Source organism: Prionailurus viverrinus, chromosome A3 (assembly GCF_022837055.1).
Source record: "Prionailurus viverrinus isolate Anna chromosome A3, UM_Priviv_1.0, whole genome shotgun sequence".
Classification (NCBI taxonomy): domain Eukaryota; kingdom Metazoa; phylum Chordata; class Mammalia; order Carnivora; family Felidae; genus Prionailurus; species Prionailurus viverrinus.
In genome coordinates, this window is record NC_062563.1 from 25370426 (window position 1) to 25396229 (window position 25804).

At 48.2% G+C, this 25804-nt stretch overlaps 1 protein-coding gene across 4 annotated transcripts in view; it reads right to left on the bottom strand.

The window, feature by feature from the left end:
• ZNF341 (zinc finger protein 341) overlaps positions 1-24484 on the bottom strand; it is a 46932-nt gene extending 22448 nt beyond the window's left edge. Inside the window, exons 1-9 of one of the 4 annotated variants that reach the window (XM_047853213.1) lie at positions 24396-24484; positions 18160-18270; positions 16103-16299; positions 12789-12938; positions 9140-9391; positions 5150-5345; positions 3694-3784; positions 1558-1751; positions 1131-1321 (exon numbers count right to left, since the gene is read on the bottom strand). In XM_047853213.1, coding sequence (XP_047709169.1) covers positions 1131-1321; positions 1558-1751; positions 3694-3784; positions 5150-5345; positions 9140-9391; positions 12789-12938; positions 16103-16299; positions 18160-18270; positions 24396-24426 — 1413 coding nt within the window. In that variant the 5' untranslated portion in view covers positions 24427-24484. Of the gene's footprint in view, positions 1-1130; positions 1322-1557; positions 1752-3693; positions 3785-5149; positions 5346-9139; positions 9392-10867; positions 11262-12788; positions 12939-16102; positions 16300-18159; positions 18271-24395 lie in introns of those variants that run through there. The other 3 variants (XM_047853216.1, XM_047853215.1, XM_047853214.1) reach the window with 3 other exon arrangements.
• Positions 24485-25804: the final 1320 nt, after the last annotated feature.

Below are 25804 nucleotides of genomic sequence, written 5' to 3' on the forward strand. Positions count from 1 at the left end.
GAGAGAGGGAGACACAGAATCGGAAACAGGCTCCAGGCTCTGAGCCATCAGCCCAGAGCCCGACACAGGGCTCGAACCCACGGACCGTGAGATCGTGACCTGGCTGAAGTTGGATGCTCAACCGACTGTGCCACTCAGGCGCCCCTGAAAATGTATGTTTAGACAAAACTTGTACACAAATGTCCATGGAAGCGTTAGTCACAATAGCCGAAAAGCAGAAACAACCCAAATGTCCATTAACTGATGAAAAGATAAACAAAATGTGCTATGGCCATATAATGGAATATTATTCTACCACAAAAATGAAGTACCAATACATGCTAATACATGGGTGAACCTTAAAAACATGATGTCAAAAGGCCAAATATCATGTGATTCCATTTATATTAAATGTCCAGAATAGGCAAATCCATACAGACAAAGAATAGTTTTAGTGGTTGCCAGGGACTGGGGAAAGGGGGGAGTGGCAGCTAATGGGTATAGGGCTTCTTTTTGGGATGATGATAATATTCTGGAATTAGATAGTGGTGATGGATGCACAAATTTATCAATAAACTGAAAACCACTGAAGTGTACATTTCAAAAAAGGTGAATTTGGGTGGCTCAGTCAGTTAAGCGTCCAACTTTGGCTCAGGTCACGATCTAGTGGCTTGTGGGTTCCACCTCGTGTCGGGTTCTGTGCTGACAGCTCAGAGCGTGGAGCCTGCATTGGATTCTGTGTCTCCCTCTCTCTGTCCTTCCCCTGCTCACACTCTGTCTTTCTCTCAAAAATAAATAAACATTAAAATTAAAAAAAAAAAAAAAAGACTGTGGTCCTATATCCCCATGGGTAGGTTTTTAGACATTAAAGTTTCTTGGGGTATTAAGAATTTTTCTCATGTCCAATTCCTCCATTATATGACCCCTAATAAGAGATGGGCTTCCTTCCTTGGCCTCACACCATAATGGCCCAGTGAACTAGCCCCACCCAGCGAGGGGAAGCTTGGCCTGCCTATCCCGGTGGTTAGATGGTAGCTCACGGCAACTGAGGCCCACTCCCGTCCCTCTCTGGGCAGTGTTCAAGACCTCAGCAGCAGCCAGTGCTCACAACTAGGGTGGCTGTGGCCTCCCGCTGCCCACCACTCACCTACCTGCTCATTCTTATGCTGGGTCATGTGGGACTTGAGCTGGAAGTAGGTGCTGAACTTGCTGGGGCAGAACTGGCACAGGTAGGAGCTATCGATGAGGACCACCTGCTTGGCCTCCAGCTTGTCCCCCTCATCCTCACCTGCTGTGGGCAAGGCCTGGGGCTGTGGGGCACTCGACAGGGTCTGGCCCAAACCTGTGGAGAAAACCAGGGAAGGAAGTCACTGAGAAGTGCAGAAGAAGAGTCAGGACAGACAGTCTGCCACGCATACTTGCCATCCCTCCTTTCATGTGATGCCCCATTTTATACATAAAGTAGACTGAAGCCCAGAGAGGTCAAGGAGATTGCCCAAGGTCACACAGCTAGGAATAAAACCCATGAAGCTTCCGAGGATAGGTATGGGAACGATGGTATTCTCCACTTCCACTTACCTGTGTTTTCCTCGTCCTCCTGCCTGCTGGGGTTGAGGGCCATGACCTGTACAGTTACAGAGTTGCGAGAGACAGTGCCACCACTACGCCCTGGGGGCCACACCTTATGAGTCTGCATGTGTTTCTTGACATTAGACTTCTGGGCAAAGGCACGGCCACATGCAATGCATTGGAAGGGCTTCTCACCGGTGTGGCTGTAGGAAACAAAGCTTGTCAGCACCTTACGTAGGAATCGGGATGTGACCTCAACATAGGAGCTCACAGCCCCCAACAAGGCCCACACAGAGATGCTGTTGGCCATCATTCTTGACACCATGAAGTCAAGCCCTCTTGCTGAGGCAGGCAGGCCAGAGACAGAAAGATCCCGGGCTCTTGGTGACATTACTGAGTTACTGAGTCAACCAGCCCTGGAGCTGACCTTCTCTGTGGCCATCTCATACTGTGAAAGAAAACATTTCCTAACTGGTTAAGCCCATCCAAATAGGGATTTATGGTTATTATTGTTTAAATGTTTATTTATTTTTGAGAGGGAGAGAAAGAAAGAGAAGGCGAGCAGGGGCGGGGTCGGGGGGCAGTGAGAGACTGGGACAGAGGATCTGAAGCAGACTCTGTGCTGACAGCAGAGAGCCCAATTCGGGGCTTGAACTCACCAACTGTGAGATCATGACCTGAGCCGAAGTCAGATGCTTAACCAACTGAGCCACCCAGGCGCCCCTAAATAGGGATTTATTATTTGAAGGAGAAATAGCATAGTCACAGCACAGCATTTGTATCATTATTTAGTATTTTCCTTCAAATCAACCCACTTTTTTAAAACTCAAAATAATTTAAAAATTGAGCTTCCTGTTGTTACTGTATATGGAAAACCACTTGTCATAAATACAAAGTAACCAAAAAAATGCAACAATTTAAAAAACAGTATTGTTAACACCCAAAGCTGCACTGTCCAGTAAGGTTGACACAAGCCACACAGGATGATTTAAATTTAAAAGAAAAAATTCCATTTCTTAGTCATACTGGCCACATTTCAAGTGCTCAACAGCCATACGTGGTTAGTGGCTACCCTACTGGGTACAGTGCCAATTTGGGCATTTCCATCACTGCAGAAAGTTCTATTGAACACACTAGTGTGGACGAGTGGGTCTCAACCGAGTTTGATTTTGCCCTTCAGAGGACATTCAGCAATGTCTGGAGACATTTCAGGTTGTTACAGGTGAGGTGTGAGTGGTGTCGCTGGCATCTAATTCATGTTAGAGGTCAGGGATGCAGCTAAACGCTCTGCCAGGCACAGGTTAGCCCCTCACAGAAAAGAATGATGTGATGTAAAACGTCAACAGTGCCAAGGCCGAGACGCCCTAGTCTAGTGAGAAGCTGCTGCCCGCCATGACTGGAATCTGAGCCTGTGCATGTGCACACGCATCCATGTGCTCTCTCCTTCTCTCTCTCTTTGCTATAAAAGACAAGCAAGTATAGGAGAGGCATTCAGGACAGACTAGCACCAGACTGAGGCTTTCTCCTTTGACTCTCTAAGGACTGAAAGAAACCAAAAAGCGAATACTTGAATAATTTCCTGTATCCTTCAGAACTTCTCAACACCATATCCACAAACCACCTAAATTCATCTCAGGTACCAACGCAACTCGTTCTGTGAGAAACACCAAATAAGTTCACCCCTCCACTTCACAGATGGAAAAACCCGGGCCCAGAGGGGCTCCCTGTGTGTTCTTGGGACAGGAGGGATCACGGTTTGTCCCGAGTGAGCAGAACTCGTAGTCCTATTCGCAGATCATGGCAGCTCTTGAGGTCGGTCCTTTCTGCAGAGGTGAGGACTGAGGCACCCCTCACACCTGTGAAGGTCCTACAGTTCAAGTACATTTCTCCCCTCACCTCACCCCACTCGGACTGTCCCCACTAGAGCGGACGGGCCCTACAGCTTTCACAGATCCCTCCTGCTGCTCCCAACAGCAGAGGGAAAACCATCCTGACTTGGCCCAATGGTCTGAGAACCACGACAGGATGGATGGGGCCTTGGCCACCACCCTGGCCAAGGGGTCTGGGCGGGGAGCCTTGCTTCTACTGTGGATGCCCTCCCACTGCCCCCGCCAGAGCCACCTGGCCCACCACACCCAGTGGTACCTGCGGATGTGCTGCTGAAGGTCGAAGTTTTTGGTGAACGACTTGTCACAGTATGAGCACTTGAGTTTCTGAGCCTTTGGCTTCCCTGCAGCTGAAAAACAAGGTGGGGGCAGGGGAAGGTGAGGCTGGGGGTACAACTGAGGGCAACAAGAGCAGCCTCCTGACATTCTACCCCTTGGGCCTGGGGCCAGAAAGCCCAGACTCTGGGAGGTCCAGATCCCCAAATGCATGGGATGGAGCACAGGTGAGCCTCTCACAGTGCCTGGAGGAGGAAAGCCCAGGACATGCTCTGGCTGGAAGAGAGAGAGAACAACCCCCAAAAGGCTCCCCTCTGCCCTAGGATAAAAGCCAACCTCTCTGCTGGGGCCTACAGGGCTATGCATCCTCTGCTTCCTGCTAACCTCATCAATCTCTCCACCCAGTTGCGGTGGGCTCCTTCTAACCCTGAAAGACCTCAGGCATGGTCCCACCTCAGGGCTTTTACACCAGCTATTCCCCCTTGCCTGGTGTGCTCATCCCTCAGAGGGCCACAAAGCTGCTTCCTTCTCATCCCTAGATGGATAGGTAGCGGCATTTTCTAGTCTCTCCCCAGTATTCTCAATCATAGAACCCCGTCAATCTCCTGCCTGGAGCAACCCATAAATGGTTATCCTGTTTTCCCTGTCTGTCTCTTCCATTAACTGTAATGGAGGTCAGAGAAATCATGGACCACAATGCTGGATCCTCAGTACCTGACGCTGACTCTGGCACACAGATATTTATGAAAGGAAGGTTGGAGGTAGTTGACTGGAAAGCCCCTGAAAAATTCTTGATTTCTGTGTCCTCCCTCTCCACCACCACTTTCTGACACTGCTCCTGTCCCTTGCTAGCATCTCTGAATGGGCGACAGACATTGTTGCTTGCCTGCCTGATATCCACTGCCCCCCTTTGCTCCTCATAAATCCCCTGCATAATGGGAACATCAGTGTTCCTGGCTAAAAGTGACACTTCAGCTTCTTTTACAGCTAGACAGGGTCATGTGACTAAGTTGAGACCAATGAGATGTAAATAAAAGCATCATGCAGAAATTCTGGAAGCTGGGAGATGCCCCTTTTATCCTTCTTACTGCCTGGAATATGAAATTGATGACTGGAACTCCAGCAGCCATGTTAGTCGATGAGGCACCCTGATAACAGAAGCTCTGCTCTAGTGACAGCAGAGCAGAAAGACAGAAATGTGGGGGCCTGATGACCATATAGGCACACAATTTCCAGACTGCCTGCCACTGGTCTCGTTTTGCACAGGCAAAAAAAAAAATAAATAAAACTCTATCATTTTAAAGTCACTCTAATTTGGATTTTCCATTACATGCAACCAAATTCAATCCTAACCATCATAAAAGGAAAGACCAGAACTAAGCAGCCTTATGGACAGGATAATGCTGAGGAAAGATGCCCACCACAGGCTGCAGGCCCACCTTCTGGGAGTCCACTGGCACCTTTGGCCCTTCGGGTCTTCAGCGTTGGTGGGGAGTCAAAGGTGGCCACCGTGCCCCCAGTGGCGCTGGTCATGGGGGCGGCAGGGTTTGGTCCTTTCGGTTTGAATCCCTGTTTGCCGGGGCTGTAAACCGGAGGGGTGGGGTATACTGGAGCCTCCACACACTGGTTTGGCACCTAGAAGGACAGCACAATTAGGGAGAGAGGCCTGGGGAGGATGGAGAAGAGCTGTACCAGCCAGGGGGACGCTCACTGTAGCCCTGACTAATCTCAGCCACTTCCCGCCTATATCACCATCCTAATCCCTTAGAACTTCATGGAGCCAGTAGGCTAGAAGCAGCGATGGGGCCAGGCCATCTGGGTTCAAATGATGCTGATTCTGCCACTTATTTTCTAAGTGGCCTTGGGCAAGTCTTTCAACATCTCTGTCTCAGCTTGACATCTGTAAAATGGGGATAATCAGAGTGTTCTTCTCGCTGGGTTGTTGTGAGGTTAGATGAGTTAACATGTAAAGAGCTTAGAATGGTGCCTGACGTATGGTAAAGACTCAATAAACATTAGCTGCTCTTATGGCCATTACTACTGTTACCAGCAGCAGTTTGTTAGCACAGGAGAACCAGGAAGTCAGGAGGGGCTGCGCCCTCATCAGCAACCCCCTCCCTAACTGACCCTGCCTGATGCCACACCAGCCAGCAGCTCTCAACTGAGAACTGACATACCAAATAAATTCTGAACCACTCAAACCTAGTTAACACTAAGCTTACAACATGACACTGGGGCACTGTGAAGAATTCATTAAATCAGTGATGTACTCCTCATTCATTGGTTTTCCAGGCTGGCCTATCCAAAATTTCACTCCCTAGCCTTCTCTGCTTTATTTTTCTCTGTAGATTTACCGCTAGCAAATTATGTATTTTACTCACTTATCTATTACCTGCCTAGTTCCGTGAAGGCAGGGACTTTTGGACTACTTTTATTTAGTCCTCAAAGCCTGGAGTAATCCTTGGCACAAAATAGGCATTCAATAAATATTTTTTAATCCATGAATTCATGTATGCATTATAACATAATGATATATAAGAAACACATACTTGTTCATTCAGATGACCAAAATATGTTTGTCACATATACTTGGTCTTCATCCACAGTTCCTGGAAATGCTTCAGAGCCATAAAAGTGAAATAGGTGTCTTCTTTTTTTTGTCTTATTATTAATGAAAGTGACTTTTTTTTTTTTTAACAAAAGTGACTTTTGGCCCTGACCCAAGGGTGGGGGGCTGGTTGCCAAGAGGACCAACCACATGACTGATAGGTTGGAACATTCAGTCCCAAACCCCAACCTCTGGGGAGTGAGGAAGGGCTGGAGGTTGAATCAGCCAATAGCCAATGACTTAACCGTGACTATGTAACGAAGCCTCATAAAAATCCCAAAGGACTGGGTTTGGACATCTTCCAGGCTGATGAACATAGGGAAGTGTGGAGGGAGTGGCACAACCAGAGAGGGCACAGAAGATCCACTTCCCTTTCCCCACACCTCACCCTATGTGTCTCTTCATTGAGATGTTGATTCATTATCTTTTATTACATCCTTTAACAAACTGGCAAATGTAAATGTTCCCCTGAGTCCCATGAGCTGCTCTAGCAAATTAACAGAACCTAAGGAGGAGGTCACTGGAACCTCCAATCTGTAGCCTGTCCGTCAGAAGCACAGGTTGCTTGCAACAGGATAAAGTGAGGGTGAGGGCAGTCTTGCAGGACTGAACCCTTAACCTGTGGAATCTGCTGTGATCTCTGGGCTTATGATATCAGAATTGAGTTGAATTGTTAGACACTGCACTGGTGTCTGAGAATTGCTTGGCATTGGCTGGGGGGGGGGGGGGGTTAGAGGGGGACCCTACCCAGCTTTGGAATTGGGTCCAGGAACCAAAAGAGTTGACATCAGTAGATGTATGTATTGGGCATCTGATATGGTACCAGTAGGTGCTTCTGTTGGATCTTGTCTGTTGGCCCTTGGCACCATTCTTACACCCTTCCATGCCCTCCCCTGATACGTGCATTCCCAGACTCCCTTGCTAGCAAGGTTCTGAGCATAGATTAGGTTCTGCCCATGAGAAGCACCTGCATGAGATTTGGAAGGCAGAGGGGAAGTAGAAACTGCTTTCCCCTGGCAGCCGTGGTGGGAGACAAGGTTTGCAGTCCTGAGTGTTGGAGGGGCTGGCTGAACTCTACATTCCCTTCCTGGCCACCAGCCTCAAGGATGGCAGGGCAGCAACAGAATCCTAAAGCTTCCCCACCTCTGGGCGCAGCAGTAGCTTCCTGGCCCTCTGGGCCAAGCAACAACCGTGAACCTGAAAATCAGTGCCGCTCGCCCACTCTGCCTTTTGCTCCATCTAGCCCTTCTGAAGTCAGCTTTGTAAGCATCGGACTTTTTGTATTAAATCCCTCTGCCAGAAATACCTAGAAGGGTTCCTACTTTCCTGACCAATACAGCACTCAGTAAATAGGTATCACATGGATGAATTCACCTTTCAAGTCATTACTGAGAAATTATGTGACTGCCACTGGGTTTGCTCTCATTACCCTCAACAGCTCTACAAGGGGAGTTCCCATTTCAGAGGCGAGGAGACTGAAGTCAGAGGGCCCTATTTCAGATTTTCAGATACCTACTACAGGTGTACCACAGGCCAGGTACTCCACTAGGTGCTAAGGCTGCCAAAACAAAGAAGACTCAGGCCCTGTGCTCAAAGAGCACCCTCATCTCCATGGGAAGGCTCCTCCGGGGCTGGCCCCTTCACCTACTGGGCCACTATTTAGTCTCTCGGCAGCTCACTGACTCAAAAAAAAAAATTTTTTTAAGTCAACAAAAGGAAGCTGGCTCTATTCCCTCAGGCTAGGGCAAATCTCCCGCAGGCTCTCATCACATCACATGGCTGGTGGTAGAATTTTCCCATTGCTCTGGTTCTCTTCAGATATACATGCTCCCCGACACGCAATGTCTGTATGGCCAGACTGAGTATGAGTCAGCACTGGTGTCTGGGAAGGTCCTGAACTCTTAGCACCCTGAACTTACAGCTCAGAGCTCTTCAGCAGGGAATCAGTGTGGTACATATGGTACACTGATTGCATAATGGCCTCAGTTCTTTACCCCTCCCAGGACCCATGCCTTTTGCAGTGTGATTTTGCAGCTTTTCCCATCAAGATGTGGCATCTGTATCCTTACTGTTTGAATCTAAGCTGGCCTTGTGACCTATTTTGACCAACAGACGGGACACTGTATGAGCCTAAGCCTCAAGAGGTGCCCTCGAACATTTCTGCTTGTGTTCCTGCACCCCCACCACTGCAGTAAGAACATGCCTGGCTAACCCGCTGGAGGCTAACAGATGCGTTGGAGCAGAGCCGGGTCGGCCAACTTGTCCCACCCCAGCCATCCTAGAGCAGCTGACAGCTGCCATCTCCAGACACCTGGGAGAGCCCAGCCAAGATCAGCAGAGTTGCCAAAGCAAGCCACATAGATGCGAGAACAATAAATACGGTTTGCCATCTACCACTGAGGTTCTGTGGCTATTTCTTCCTCGGCCATAACTAACCCATACATCTAGCTTGTTCAAAATGTAAGATTGATCACTGGTCAACTGATCATTGACCAATGATCACATCGATCACTTCTTGGAATCCTCTCCCTAAAACACAGGTGTTCTGACTGCTCTGAGGATTTCCTGAGGGCAGCTTGTATTTCTGCCACAACCCTCTGCTTCGTGCCACCTTCTCATGGTTTGCATTTCACGTTTATGGGCATGATGGCTTGATTAAATTAAATGGCTTGATTCTCTCCCATGATGTGATCTCTCCCTGATCTGATTTTGTCTCAGGCACAGCGTGTGGCACAGAGCTGGTGCTCAGGAAAAGTTCCGGTTACCCATGATGACCGTGACCAGTTCCTTCCCCTCCCCCCAAGCCCCGGCCTCTGCTCACCTCCAGGGGTGGGTAGGGCTGCATTCCCAATGCCTGGATCTCCACTGTGCCACTCCCAGCCAGGGGCTCCGTGGCACTGTACACCTCAACCACGCCATTTCCGCCAGGGTTGGGACGCCCGGGGGGGCCCAGGCTCTGGGGCGGGGGTGGTGGGGGCTGGGGTGGTGGGGGTGGGGGCAGTGGTGGAGGGGGTGGGGGAGGTGGCGGAGGCTGGGAGAGGTAGCTGGGTGCGGAATGCATGTTCAGGCTGCTCTGCAATCAGAAGAGAAAATTAAAGTGCCACACCCTCTTGATACCAGTGAGGAAGGACATCTGTCTTAGCCAGCCACGTGGAAAGGAGCCCCTCACAAGGCAGCTCAGAGGACAGGGCTGACAGGAGGCACGGAAACACTCATGGAAGAATACAGAGGAAGCGTCAGCCAGGCGCCGTTACCCTTCTTCTCAATGAAAGTCCACAAAAATGGCCCAGCTTGTACAGGGCTGAGCCCATACAGCAGCCCCAGTGTTGCTGTTTTAGGAGGACTTGCTTGTAGGACCGGCTCTTGAATGGCATCTGAGAACCTGCCTCGTAGAAGGCTGCCTATATCGGTGAGGCTGTTTTGCTCACTAGGGCACTGACTACTCTGTACCAGGTCACCTAGATTGTTGTACGGGCAGTGTGATCTATGGTGAACACCTCCTTTCCTTCTAGGAGTGTGGACTTTTGGCCACGGTGGCGCCCACACGACCAATCCCCAATAAAAGTCCTGGCCCTTGAATTGCAGGTGTGCTTCTTGGGCGGAAGCATGCATACACATTGTTGCTCTTCACTGCTGAAGGAAAAAGCGTTTTGTGGGGCACCTGGCTGGCTCAGTTGGTAAGAGCATACAAGTCTTGAACTCAGGTTTGTAAGTTCAAACCCCACGTTGGGTGTGGAGATTACTAAGAAAGAAGTGTTTTGCGTAATTTCTCCCTATGTCCACAAGAGGAAAAACGGGAGAAACCTAGGCCTGGATTCCTCCAGATTCCAGCTGATGTCTTTTCTCCTTGCTGATCCTGCTGTGTATCCTTTGTCAGGGATAAACCACTAGTACAACCATCCCAAGTCCTGGGAGTCTTTCTAGAGAGGCACTGAATGTGTAGGTAGCTGTAGACCCCTGAAACACAGCCACTGATTTCTAGAAACTTATTTCACAAAAATAATCAAGCAGATGGGCAAAGATATCTGTACGTTGATGATTCTCCAGTAGTTTTTATAACAGCAAAAAATGGCAGTGACCTACATGGCCATTAGCAGAAGCCTGGTTAAATACAGGATGGTCCACACACATGATGGAATCTTGTATAGGTATTAAAATGATGGTGGTCAGGGATGCCTGGCCGCCTCAGTTGATAGAGCATTCAATACTTTTTTTATTTAATATATTTTTTAAGGTGTATTTATTTGGGAGAGAGACAGAGTGTGAGTGGGGAGGGGCAGAGAGAGAGAGGGAGACATGAAATTGAAAGCAGGCTCTAGGCTCCGAGCTGTCAGCACAAAGACAGATGTGGGGCTTGAATTCACGAACCATGAGATCATGACCTGAGCCCAAGTTGGATACCCAACCAACTGAGCCACCCAGGTGCCCCTAGAGCATGCAGTTCTTGATCTGTGGGTCATGAGTTCAAGCCCCATGCTAGGCAAAGAGTTTACTTAAAAAAAAAAAAAAAAAAAAATATATATATATATATATATATATATACACACACATATATATACATGATGGTGATCAGCATTTCATAAAGGGTGCTCCTCTTAATTACAGTTCCCTGGGTTCCACAGTCAAACATGGTTTGGGAAAAACCTGGGATGACAAAAAACAAAAGTGTTTTGTTGCAGGAAAACAACAGGAACAGGGCAAGGGAAGAAGTAGAATGCCTCCACCCTAAGCTGGGTTGACCAGAGATCCTTTTTATATTAGAAAAATCCCAAGGAGCCACTCTTCTGAGGAGCATTTTGGGAAATACTGATATAGAATTGTAGGCATAGGGGCACCTGGGTAGCTCAATCAGTTGAGCGCCCGACTTCGGCTCAGGTCATGGTCTTGCGGTTCATGAGTTCAGGCCCCACGTCGGGCTCTGTGCTAACAAACAGCTCAGAGCCTGGAGCCTCCTTCGGATTCTGTGTGTGTCTCTCTCTTCCCCTCCCCTGCTCATGCTCTGCCTCTCTCTGTCTCTAAAAAATAAATAAATGTTAAAAAAAAAAAAAAAAAGAACTGTAGGCATAGATAATGACTTTAAGCAAAAGGCAAAATAAAAAAAGCAAGTTTCGGAACAGTGCGTACAACATGGTCCATTTACATGGATATGTATATTATAAATGCATTTATATAAAAAGCTGTTTCTATCTCTATTTGCATTCAAAGATCAGGAAAACCAGGCACCAAAAATCTAGTAGTGTTTTCTTTGGGTGGAGAGAGTATGGATGGTTGATTAATTGATTGACTTCCCAACTTTTATTCTTTGAGAGAGAGACAGACAGACAGAAAGAGAGAGAGAAAGGGAGCACGTCCATATGCATGCAGGGGAGGGGCAGAAAGAGAATCTTAAGCAGATGCTACTGTGAGCACAGGGCCCCACTCGGGGCTCGATCTCACTACCCTGAGATTATGCCCTGAGCTGAAATCAAAGAGTTGGACGCTTAACCGACTGAGCCACCCAGGCACCCCATTATTCTTTGTCATTTTTTTAAAGATTTTATTTTAGGGGCGCCTAGGTGGCTCAGTCAGTTAAGTGGCCGCCTCTTGATTTCAGCTCAGGTCATGATCTCAATGTTCAGGAGATGGAGCCCCGCATCCTCTGTGCTGACAGCATGGAGCCTGCTTGGGATTCTCTCTCTCCCTCTCTCTCTGCCCTTCCCTGGCTCGCACTCTCTCTCTCCCTCAAAATAAATAAATATTTTTTTTTAATGAAAAAAAAAAAAAAAGATTTAAGTAATCTCTATACCCAACAGGCTATTCACAACCCTGAGATTGAGTCATGTGTTTTACTGACTGAGTCAGCCAGGTGTCTCCCAACTTTTATTCTGAAAACTTTCAAACCTACAGAAAGGTTGCAAAAAGAATAGAGTGATCAGGGACACCTGGCTGGCTCAGTCAGTAGAGCAGACAAAAAAACAAAAAACAAAAGAGAACTGTACATTATAGTCAGTTACCATGTCTCTCTAGTTTCCAGATTATGAGTAATTAAACTTTGTTTTTATTTTCCTATTGTGTATTTTCTATTGTTTCCCAATGGACATGAAATATTTCTGTTAAGAATAAAAATAGGAGGGGTGTCTGGCTGTCTTAGTCAGTAGATCATGTGACTCCTGATCTTGGGGTTGTGAGGTCATGAGTACAAGCCCCACACCGGGCATAGAGCCTACTTATTTAAAAAAAAAAAAAAAAAAAAAAAGGAGTCAAAGTAGCCAGACAATGGCAATGAAACCCCAAAGTAATGTTCTGGATCCCGAATGAAATGACAGCTTCCCTACCCACAGTGGGGCAGGCCAAGGTGCTACTGACAGTCTCTCTTCAGCATGAGAGAGAGCTAAGGCCAACCCCTCTTCTTTCTATAAGGTTCTGAATCCATAGCAGTTAACATGTAGTCCTGGAATCAAGACCCCCTGAGAAGCTGGCCCCGTCCTTACCTGCACGGGTGGGGGGCCCTGGGGCATGGGCTGGTCCAGAGACGTGAAGGCTGACATGGCAGACATGAGCACATCATCGCTCACCAAGATGTTCCCCTGCACCAGCGTCTGGATCAGCGGGGATGGGGGTACCGTAATGTACGTGGAGATCTGAGTAGTGTGAATGAGAAAGAGACAGAGAGAGAAGAGACATGTCTGAGGCTCTGGAAGGAAACAGTGCATGATGCAAAAGACTTGGGTTCTGGAATCCCATAGACCTGCATTTCATTTCCACCTCTGCTTCTCCCTGCTGTGTGGCCCTGGGCAAGTCACTCCACCTCTCTGAACTTCCGTTTCCTTATCTATGAAATGAGAATAAGTCATACCTCCCTGTAAGATAAATACTCCATGACCTAGCAATAATACTTCCTGGTATCTCTCCTAGAGAAACACTCACACATTTCACAGGGAGTCTATGAACAAGGGTATTCTATGCAGCCTTATGTCTAATAGCGAATAACTGGAAACAACTTTGGTGTCCATCAAAGGGGAAATGGAGTAAAAAATACAATACAGTCATAAGACAGAATACTACACAGCAGATAAAAAGTACTGCATGAAAAATAAAATTACATAACAACATGCAGATTACGTATTCTTAATTTAAAAATTCTAAAACAATAGTAGTATTGTACTATTAAAAGTACTATATAATTCCTGTGGGCACTTAAATAAGTATGTGAAAGTATCTCAAAAGGTCAAAGGGTGCCTGAATGGCTCAGTCAGTTAAGCATCTGATTCTTGATTTCAGCTCAGGTCATGATTTCACCGTTCGTGAGTCTGAGCCCCACACTGGGCTCTGCACTGACCGTGCAGAAACTGCTTGGGATTCGCTACCCCCCCCCCATCTCTCCCCCACTCCCTCCCATGTGTGCACACACACACTCTTCTCTCTCAAAATAAATAAATAAACTTAAAAAAGAAAAAAAGATCAAGAAGGATACCCTTCAATAGTTAGCTGGGGGGCAGAGAAAAGGAATAGTGCCAAAGGGACCTTGATTTGTAACATTCTAACTTTTAAAATGGAGATGGAAAATATGTATTACTTGCAAACATACAAATTGATAATAAAAATAATAATATGTTCTCGAGGGTACTGGTGAGGACAAAAGGCAGACCCTACAAGAGAGTGTCAAACGTACAGTGACTTCTCCTCAAAGTAGAAGTAAAGGGTTTTTATTTTATTTGTTGCTTTTCTTTACTGACAGGCTCTTGGCATCATCCTAGGTCACCTGTTTCTTTGGGACCTCTGGGGACACGGCAGCTGGCCCCCAGACCCCAGAGTCCCTCTACCACGTAAGGACAGCCTGGGTAGGTTAGATGATGCCCCATGTCATGGCCGGGAAAAGCAATGTAGATCCTGGCTCACAAGTATTTTTACAATGTCACATGCGTTAGTTAGGCTGACAAAAAATGGGAAAAGATATCCACGTCCATCCAAGTCACTTAGCAGGGGATTCAAGTCTGCCTATGGGCCAACTGCTTATGTTCTAAAGTTATTTCCTTGCCCAGGAGTAAAGGAATTTCCCGCTCTCCTTTTACTGGGAAAAAAAAAAAACAAAACGGTGGGGTGGGGAGAGGGAATATTTTCTGCTAACAAACTCATAATCAAGAAGTGGGAAGAATCATTATGTTTTGTGTTAGATGTCTGTGGCAACCTGAGAAGTTTCAGTCTGCAAGTCCTTTGAATCTGGGGGTGAATGCTTTTATTCTGATGGCAGGAATTATGTCTATACAATAGATAGAGATATGTTTTTTGTTTGGAGATAATGTGTTTTTTTTAAGATTTTTTTTTAAATCTTTATTTATTTTTGAGAGAGACAGAGACAGAGTGAGAGCGGGGGAGGGGCAGAGAGAGAGAGGGAGACACAGAATCTGAAGCAGGCTCCAGGCTCTGAGCTGTCACCGCAGAGCCCAACATGGGGCTCAAACCCATGAACCATGAGATCATGACCTGAGACGAAGTCGGACGCTTCACTGACAGAGCCACCCAGGCGCCCCCGTTTGGAGATGATGTTTTAAAGGAATAAGGGGATAAGAGGAAGCCAGAAGGAAATTTGACCCCCTGACCTGGCATCCTGAGACATGTCCAGCCTCTTTTTAAAAAAAAAATTTTTTTAATATTTATTTTTGAGAGAGACAGAGTGTGCATGGGGGAGGGGCGGAGAGAGAGAGGGAGACACAGAACCTGAAGCAGGCTCCAGGCTAGCAGCAAAGAGACCGACGCGGGCTCGGACTCATGAACCGGTGAGGTCATGACCTGAGCCGAAGTCAGACGCTTAACCGACTGAGCCACCAGGTGTCCCTGTCCAGCCTCTTTTCTAAGAATTCTTTAATCCCTTTAAGAGCCCCTGACCCAGGGTGTTCTGTTCTCCCCTGACCTCCAGACCTGTGTTATCTGTCTGCATCTTTACCACCTCCACTTAAAGGTCCAATGGGCATCTCAAATCCAGCATAACCAGCTGAACTCCTGACAGCCCCACCAAAATCTTGCTGTTTCCTCCACTTCTGTAAATGGCAATTCCACCTCTGCCATGGATCACCCTGGACTCCTCCTGATCTCATCTCTCACATCCAATGCATCCACAAACTCTAGTGGCTCCACTTTCAAAATACTTCCAAAACCTCCTCCCTTCTCTCCACCGCCACTGCCACCGTCCTGGTCGAGCCACCACCACCTACTGCCTGGATTGGTACAATGGCCCCCTAACGCGTTTCCTGGGTCTCTCCCTTGACTCTCATCAAAATCTATTCTCTGTACAGCAGCCGGACTAATCTAGTTCAGGTGTAAACCAGACTATGTCCCTCTTGTGTTCAAAACCTTGCAAAGGCTCCCATCTCACTCAGGATAAAAGCCCGTAAGGCCCACATGCTCACCAGGATCCCCCTATTGCCTTGTCTGATCATATCATCTCCCACCTTCCTCCTCACTTATTCAGCTCCGGCCACTCTACCTCCTTGCTGTTCCTGGCATAAACCCAGCATACTCCCACCTCAGGGCCTTTGTACTTGCGGATAGCTCCTCCCGGAATACTCTTCCCCAAAGTAGCAGCATGACTCATTCCCTCACCTCCTTAGGTCTCTGCTCATATGGCACCTCTTCCCAGAGCTCTTCCCCAAGTACCATATACAAAATGGCAAAACCTCCCGTCTCTCTGTGCTTAACATCCTGAAAAAAGTACGTGTCCAAAACAGCGCCCACACAGTGCCTGACACATAGTGGATGCTCAAAAAAAGACTTGAACAGATGAATGAACAAACAAACGAACGAATACCTGGCGATTGGCAGGAGGTGGGGCCTGCTGGACTGCTGTGGGTGCTGCTGAAGGCGTGTAGATGCTATTGGTGGCCAGTGAGACTGTGGCCAGGGGTGGGGCATTCCCCTGGCACTGTTCCCGCTTGTGGGTCATAAATGCTGGCAGCGAGTTGAACTGCTTCTTACACTTCCCGCAGAGAAAGACATCCTCATCATCTAGGGGTCACATCCATACAGTAGCAGAGGGAGAGGAACAATGATAAAAAGCAAGATAAATGAGAGGGCATCACAATAAGAAACAGGACAAAACCTGCGGCTGGACCATAAGCATGGCAAACCTAACAGCAACCCATGACTCAGTGTGCGTGTCACAAATGTCAAGATTGTGCTTCCTGGGAGATTTCAAAACTACATAGGCACCTGCAGGAACATCCAGCCACAACTACCCAGGTATGAAAAAATCAGAAATCAAGAAATAGTAGAGTGGGTGCACTTCAAAGTTGAGATATTCGGAATCTTTATCCTGCCTGAGTTTGTTCACCAGTCCCCAAATGGCCTACATGACTTTCTATGTCTCCGCAGGCCCTGTTCTCTCTGCCAAGCTGCTTCTCTCAGAACAACTCATTCTGCAAGATTCTGCTCAAATGTCAGGAAGCCTTCCTAAAGCTAGTCACCACAGCTCCTCGCATATCACACTTTTCCCAGCACCACCAGACTATGAGTCCCCTGAAAGGGAGGAAATAAGTCTTACTTACTACCAGGACTGCAATAATCCTGGCATATTTGTTGAATGAGTAGAAGACTAAATGAATGATTAGCTATAGCTGACACCACCCATTGAGGGTCTACCACAGGCCATGCACTGTGCCAAGCACTTGACATGTTATGGCAGGAATGTCTACTTGTCATTCAGTATTTACTCTTCCTTCTTAGACAGTAACACAAATTTTAGTGGGAAACATGACCATCTCATTAAAGACTATATTTCCCAGCCTTTGCAGCTAAACATGTCATGTGACCAAATTCTGACCAATAGGACAAGGGCAACAGTATACTGCCTATGCAACTTCCTTTCTTTTTTTTTTTTTTTTTTCTTTTTTTAAAAGTAGGCTTCATGCCCAGTGGGGGCCTGAACCCAGGACCCTGAGATCAAGACCTGAGCTGAGATCAAGAGTTGGGCACTTAAGTGACTGAGGCACCCAAGCACCCCTATGCAACTTCCTTTTAAAAGGAAGTTCTTTCTTCCCTTTGTGTTGGCTACAATGTGGAAATGAAAGTGAAAAGCTGGAGCAGCCAACATAGACTGCAGATAGAGGGCAACAGAACCAAAAGAAAAAAGGGTCTGAGTCTCACCATCCCCACCCCAAATGCACATCAGGACTTCATGTAACAGAGAAATAAACTTTCATCTGTACAAACCACAAGAAACTCACGTTTCTTATTTACAACTGCTGAAAGTAAATCCCAAGTGTCCTCACAAGGCATCTACGAGGCAAGGCTATTATTCTCATTTTACAGATGTGGAAACTGGGGCACAGAGAAGCTAACCTACTTGTGTCCAAGGTCATAGAGCCAGGAACTATGGGAATAAGGATTCAAACCCAGGTGGGCATCTCTCTGTGCCCAGAATGGTTCCCAAGTATTCAAAACTGTTTGTGGAATGAATAAATACACAGATTCACACAGGGCTTTAAAGTTCCTTACTTTCTCTCTCTGTCTCAGGGGCCTGGCCCGTAAACTGGAGATTCATGCTCAGCCTGTTCTTTCCATAGAAGGGAGGCTGAGAAATAACTTCTGGGTCAAAGGTACAACCACTGCCAAGCTCCATTGCCTAGACATTCCCTATGTCACAATCCCCACGTTCACTAAATGATTGAGAAAGCGTGTCCTCATTGCTAAGCAGAGAAAAGCATGAGCCTGAAAATCCAGGCTGGGAGAGGGGAGAGGGTTCAGACACCAGAGGACATCCTGGGGACCACAGTAGGCAATTCATTCCCATACCCTCTCAGGAGTCCCACCTGTTTTTCACAGGGAGTTACTCACCCTTCCCACTGGTGAACCTGAGCAGATACTCACCCAGTGGCTGGATAGTAGGAGGTGCACTGACACTCTGGCCTGTTGGATCAGGGACTGCTCCTTGGCCATCCAACAATGACTGGACCGCCAGGACAGTCTGATTGTCCATTCCTGAAAAACAACAACGACAAAACGGTGTCTCTGACTTCACCCTTACAAGCCAGACCCAATGCAAGGCCTCTGTGGCAAAGACAGTTGGCTGTGCCCCGATGCACATTCTCTCCTACTTCCACTGCAGTAGAACCCAAGGTTTTTGGCTGAAAATATGGCCCCACAATAAAGATCACACTTCCCAGCTGCTCTTGCAGCTACAGAATGTCTAAATTCTGGACAATGGGATATAAGGAAAGGTGTTCTATGGCAGCATCTAGAAAGTTTTCTTAAAACTGCCTGGCACATGATGTCCTTCTCTTCCCCATCCTCCATCCTGCTTCCTAGAACAAGAATACGATAGTGAATAATCTAGCCACCATCCCAGATCATGAGGACTAGGATGATACCCTGGGGATTGCAGGGCAAAAAGCTGGAAACGATCCTGGGCCTCTGGGAACCTTGTAGGACACAGCCACCCTTGTAGCTCTGGACCGTCTTCCTCTGGACTCCCATATGAGAGAAATAAAGAAATAAACTACTAGCCTGTTTAAGCCACTACTAGATTGGGCTTCTCTCTTCCTCTTGGAGAGTCTGATCCTAAATCACATAGCCCCTCCACAAATCATGTTACCAAGTCCTCCCCACCCTATTCCACCCACCCCACAACAAATTTATTTGTGCACTTGGCCATCCTTGCTTCCCTTGTTTTCCAACATGTGCTTGTCTTTTCAGTTCCTCAGTAACCAGTGTAATCTGAACTGATGGTGGGGACACCCGTGAGAAGCCGAGTGCTTCCATGTTTTCCAATCCGTTGTCACTGCCGAGGTTCACGGTAGAACATTATCTAGCCATGTCCCCAGCTGGAGGACAGGTGTTCTCACATCGAAGTGGCCACCAAAGCACATTACCTCCCTCTCCAAAAAACCCAGAGGGTGCCTCCTTCTCTCTGTCCCCACAGCCAGTGCTCTGCTTCCAACCTCTCAGCTTTTACCTGGACCCCTGCCCCAGCTTCTAAAGGCAATGCAAATTAGAACCATTAGTTCCTGCAGCCAAGGTGAATTCATATTTTCTCTTGTCACAATGCTTGCTGTGTCTTTCCTAAGACCAGCTGTTCCCTCCAACCCCTCCTACTCCCTCAGAAACCACTCTCCACCAACTGGTCCCTTGTTTCACAGCATGCCAGCAACCTTTCCCTCCCATCAACAGCTACACACGCTCAGGTCTCTCTAGAATGCCCTCTCTTGAGGGGCGACTGGGTGGCGCAGTCGGTTAAGCGTCCGACTTCAGCCAGGTCACGATCTCGTGGTCCGGGAGTTCGAGCCCCGCGTCAGGCTCTGGTCTGATGGCTCAGAGCCTGGAGCCTGTTTCCGATTCTGTGTCTCCCTCTCTCTCTGCCCCTCCCCCGTTCATGCTCTGTCTCTCTCTGTCCCAAAAATAAATAAACGTTGAAAAAAAAATTAAAAAAAAAATAGAATGCCCTCTCTTGAACCTATATTCCTATCTCTCCTTCCTTCAACATCAAGCATCCCTCCATCTCCTCTGCCCACCTCCCGCTACTCCCCCACCCACTTCGTGGGGCTCTGGCCCCCAGCATTCCACAAAAATCACCAAAGAAACCTGTCAACATTGGATGTTCCTTCCTTGAAACACTCTCTTCTCCTGCTCTAGGATACCCCCCTCCTGGGTCTTCTCCCACCTTTGCTCACTCCTTCCCAGACTCCTTTGCTCTCTTCTGTCAGTCCCCTAAAGTTTCTATTTTGAAAGGTTCCTTCTGTCCGGATTCTCTCTCCTTTCCCTCTTACACTCTCCCTGGGTAGACTCACTCACCCCCCATCTAGTTGTCCCCCAAATCTGGAGTCTCAAACCTGGGGTTTGCTCCCCTGGATGAGCTTCAGTAAATCCATTTTATGCAAGATTGTGAGTATATTAGCATTTGTATTCAAACCTGCACATGAGCATTCATAGCAGTTTTATTCATAATAGTAAAAAACTGGAAACTCAGATGTCCTTCAACGGGTGAATGGTTAAACACACTGGTATATCCCACTGTGGAATATGACTCAGCAATAAAAAGGAACACACTAGTGACACACACAATAACCTGGGTGACTCTCCAGGGAATTGTAAGTGAAAAAAGCCAATCTCAAAGGTCATATACTATATGATTCCATTTACATAACATTCTTGAAAAGACAAAAATTTTTAGAACTGAAGAACAGATCAGTGGTGGACAGACATCAGAGATGAGGGGAGAGGGGAAAGAGGTGGGTGTGGCTATCAATGGGCAACACCTGACAGTGAGGGAACTGTTCTGTATGTTGTGTTATAAAATAGTATTGCACAATGTTACCTTGAGGGAAACTAGTAAAGAGTACATGGAATCTCTCTATATTATTTCTTACAACCACATGCGAATTTATGAAAAAAAAAAAAAGAATGATTTCAAAATAAAATATTTTATTTAAAAAATACTGCCTGGGAGTGCCTGGGTGGCTCAGCTGGTTAAGCGTCCGACTTCAGCTCAGGTGGTGATCTCACAGTTTGGGAGTTGGAGCCGCACATTAGGCTCTGTGCTTTTCTGATCCTGTCTCCCTCTCTCTGTGCCTCCCCCACTCACGCACGCTCTCTCTCAAAAACAAACAAATATTTTAAAAACATAAATATAAATATAAAAAATATTGGGGCGCCTGGGTGGCGCAGTCGGTTAAGCGTCCGACTTCAGCCAGGTCACGATCTCGCGGTCCGGGAGTTCGAGCCCCACGTCGGGCTCTGGGCTGATGGCTCGGAGCCTGGAGCCTGTTTCCGATTCTGTGTCTCCCTCTCTCTCTGCCCCTCGCCCGTTCATGCTCTCTCTCTGTCCCAAAAATAAATAAACGTTGAAAAAAAAAATACTGCCTGTCAGGGTGCCTAGGTTGCTCAGTCAGTTGAGTGTCCGACTCCTGATTTCACCTCAGAACATGATCCCAGGGTCATGGGATTGAGCCCCACATGGGGCTCCTCACTGAGTATGGAGCCTGCTTAAGATTCTCTCTCTCTCTCTCTCTCTCTCTCTCTCTCTCTCTCTCTCTCCCTCTTCCCTGCTTGCTCTTTCTCTGAAATAAAAAATAAAAAGTTTAAAAATAAATAAATAGGGGTCCCTGGGTGGCTCAGTTGGTTAAGCGTCTGACTTTGGCTAAGGTCATAATCTCACAGTTTGTGCGTTCAAGCCCTGCATTGGGCTCTGTGCTGACAGCTCAGAGCCTGGAGCCTGCTTCTTAGATTCTGTGTCTCCCTCTCTCTCTACCCCTCCCCTACTCGCTCTCTCAAAAATAAATAAAGCTTAAAGAAAATTTTTAAATAAGTAAATGAATAATACTGCCTGCCAGACACTTGATCTTAGCCAAAAGGCTGAGAAGCGATTCAGAACTATGGAGACAATCGAAAGATCGGTGATACCCAGAAGCTTACAGGGACATAAGATCTTTAAAGCAGTGAAAGTCCTCTGTGATGCCACTGTGATGACGGATATATGTTATTACACACTTGTCCACCAGAATGTGCACCACCAAGAGTGAACCTTAAGGGGCGCCTGGGTGGCTCAGTCGGTTAAGCGTCTGACTTCGGCTCAGGTCATGATCTCGCGGTCCGTGGGTTCGAGCCCCGCGTCAGGCTCTGTGCTGACAGCTCAGAGCCTGTTTCAGATTCTGTGTCTCCCTCTTTCTCTGACCCTCCCCTGTTCATGCTCTCTGTCTCAAAAATAAATAAATGTTAAACAAAAAAAAAATTTTAAGAGTGAACCTTAAGACAAACCATGGACTTGGGTGATTACGATGGGTCAATGTGGATTCATCCTTGGCAGCAAATGTACCATTCTGGCGAATTACGTGGAAAATGGGGGAGGCTAGTCATGTGTGAGATCAGAGGGTACACAGGAAATCTCTGTACCTGCCTCTCAACTTAGTTGTGAACCTAAGACTGCTAAAAATGAAAAAGGTTTTTTAAATACTGCCCATCTAAAATGGAAATCAAGCTAAATGTGTCACTCTCACCCCTCAATTTTCCCTCTTCCAATAATCCTCTTAAGCAAGAACAGGTACCACCATTCACCCAGCCACAGCCCCTGGGGCACCCCTTCGCTCTTTCCCCAAACTATTCTTCTCCTATGAGAAGTTCCCGGCCCTCTTCTCATTTCTAGTCCTTCAGCAAGTCTGGCCTATTTTGCTCCCACTGGCTCTCTCAGATCCACTTTCTTCCATCTGAGAGGCTGTCCCCCCTGGGGCCCAGGCCACCATCGGTTCTCAGCAGGACAACTGCAGCTACTTCACTCACCTCCCAGCTGCCACTCTGGCCCCCTCCAGTGTGTTCTCAGAGCAGCCTGAGTGAACTTTATAAAACATACATCAGATTGTGTTGCTGCCCTGCTGAAAACCCTTTCTTGGTTCCACACTGATTCCAAGATAAAGTTCAGAAGTCTCATTTCTAGCTCCTCGTTCACATGAACTTCTGTGAATCCTAGAAGACCTCTCTTCCTCCCAAGGCTTTGCAAATGCAGTTCCTACTGTCTGGGTCACCTCTGGATCCCCACAGTTCTGCTGTCCTTGGCCAAGCCCAGCATGTACCACACTGTTCTAGGAACTGATTTTTCTTCTAATTTCCTCATCACTCAGTACATGAACAAATTCAAACATCTAGGATGTCCATGGAACCTAAAGAGAAAGTAGGCCTCACCCCATTCTGTTGGTCTCCCAGATCCTGACACTGACCCTGGCCTTCCACATCCAACACCCACATCAGCACTAAATGCCAGCTAAGATAATCTTTTATGGCTTAACTTTTTTATAATTCTAGAATTACAATATTTGCTTGTTCTATAATTTCTTTATGCCTCCTCCCTGCCCCCCACTGTGGGGCAGGAAATGTGTTTGGCTCAGTGAGTATTCTTGAAATAGAAACTCTCCAGATGGGGTGAAGGTTACCTACATTTTATGGTGAGAACTCTGATCCCCCAAGAAGTGAAGGGACATCATAGAGATCTCCTAAGGGGCTCAGTCTCAGCTACATACCACTAGTCAGGCCAACTTTCAGTCTGCACCCTAATTATGTGCACACTGATCTTATCACACCTCTCCAAGAACATTCACACCTCTCCAGTCTGTATCCCCTGCTGTATCTACTCTGCACCACGGCCCTGAAGCCACTAAGGCTCCTTCCCACCCACCCATGTCCAGGAGTGCATATGGAGGCCTTCAGTGTTTTCTGTCTCCAAAACCCACAGTTCCCTGGGTCTGAGACCCACCTCCATGTTAGGAACCTGCAAAGCACAGGACCATCAGTTGGTGCCCAGGGTTTATAGGTTTCCGTCTGAGGGCACTGTGTTCCAGCCAAGCACACCGTTGACACCCATATACTCATCGTTTCTTGGTCTGAGTTTATAAAATTCAGCACCCCAGCACAGCGCACAAAATAGGCACCTAGTGTTTGTTGCTTTGGGTCTGTGCGCACGAAGTCCTGGCCTTCCAGGTCTGATTTTGAGACTATGTCAGGGAACGAGGCACAGTCGGCGCTCAATCCAAGTTCTTCGTGGTCAGGACTCCTGGCTCGGCTGCTTCGGTCTCCAAGCCCCTCCCGCCCTCGCACCATTGTCCCCCCGGGAGCGGCACCCTCCATCGAGCTCTTCCAGGCCTGGCGGGTGCGCGGGCTCCCCGGCTGTTCCCTCCAGGAAATCCCTCCCGCGGCGGCCCGAGGCCCTCGCGGGTGGACGCTGTTCCTGTCCGAGGCCTCCCCCACGACCAAGGCCCCGGCCATGCCTCCCCGGCAGTTCTGCCCCGGTGCTCGCCCCCAGGGCGTTCCCTCCCCTCTCTTCCTGTCCCGTTGTCCCCCCAGCGCCGAGCCTCGGCTCCCGCCGCTGTTCTGCTCCGATGCCCCCGCCCCCCGCCACTGTGCCCTAGCTCTGCCGCTGTTCCGGTTCCGTTGCCCACCCCCCCCCCGCCGGGCCTCGGCTCCCGCGGCTGTTCCCGTCCGTGCCCCTCCCGCCCCGCGGCTGTTCCGGTCCCGGCGCCCTCCGCCCCGCGGCCGCCGCGCGCCCTGGGCCGGGCGCTGCGAGGACGCGGCGGGAGGGGGTGCAACGCGGAACAGCCGCCTCCCCCGGCTCCGCCGCTGCTCACCCTCCAGGGCCTCGAAAATCGTCTGCGCCATCTTGGAGCCGCCGCCGTCTCCGGAGTCGCTGCGGGGCTACGTGAGCATTGTGGGAGCCGCGGCGGAATCAGGGCCGCCAGGGGGCGCTCGGGAGTCGCCGCCGAGCCCCCTGTCCTTGAAACTCAGCCATGGCCCCTTCCCCTGGGGCCGCCTGGGTAACCCAGTCACTGGGGCATGTGGACCCCCATCCCTGTCTTACTTGAACCCGCAACTCTGCACACGGACCGCATCCCAGACGCACACAGGGGACCTCCCAGTTGAGTATTAGATCCGTAATATTATCTGGACCTCCATCTCTGCCACAGTGGACTTGCCACCCCCACCCCTGCAAGTGAGACCCCCAATTTTGCAACATGGAGCTTATATCCACCGCACAGAGTATCCCCCACCTAACCCGGACCACCCAGTCCTGTCACTCCACCTAACACAAGACCCCTGCCTCAGCTGTGCAACACTGATTCCCATCCCTTCTCATTTGCCTCCAACCACAGTGAGCCCCATCTCTGCCTATTGGGAGCCACCTGTCTCATGAAGTGTCTCCCATCTCAGCTTGGTCTTCATCTCCCATCATCGCAGATATTCACCCATGACTGTTGCTTAAACCCCCATTTCCACCTTTTGGGAATGAGCAGACCTCCATCCTGCCTCCTAGAGATTCCATTCTGTCAGTAAACCCCCAATACCTACCTCAGGAACCTCCAGCCCAGCCTTATGGAAAGCCTATCCAGGTGTTCAGCGATTCCCCCTATCCCTCCCTCTCCCCATCTCACGCCCCTCTCTTTTCCTTGTTCATGCTCCATCAGCCACTGAGGGCTTACTGTGCACCTAGTCCTATAACACCTCCAGGATGCAGTGTTCCTTTCCCATGGAGTTAGGGATGGAGGGAGCAGACAAACATTAAATCTTAAAAATTACTTAATAACAAGGTGTGATAGTGTTTCCAAAGGAGTATACTTGGGTCACAAGGAAGAGTTGGGGAGTGTGTGGCGGGGAGAGGAAACCAGAGAGGTGCCATCAATCATTCTCTCTCCTATGAATGTAGCCAAATCCTCCCATTGGACTACCATGGATCTGACTCTAAATGTTCTCATTGTTTTTGTTTTTGTGTTTTGTTTTTTGGTTTTTTGGGTTTGTTTTTTGTTTTTTTTTTTTACCTATTTTAGACTCATCTAAAGCAATAACCATAAAAATCACAACTTTCATTTTCTGATATTCACTAAATAAATATATTAACTCCTAAAAGTAAAAAAAATATTTGTTCAAGAGTACTTTACCCTTGTGGAACATTACCAGCCACTGCTCCTGATAAGTTGCCTCACAGATCCTTTGTCTACACGCCCCCTCAAGGCTCATTTCTGCTGGTGAACTCCCCATCTTA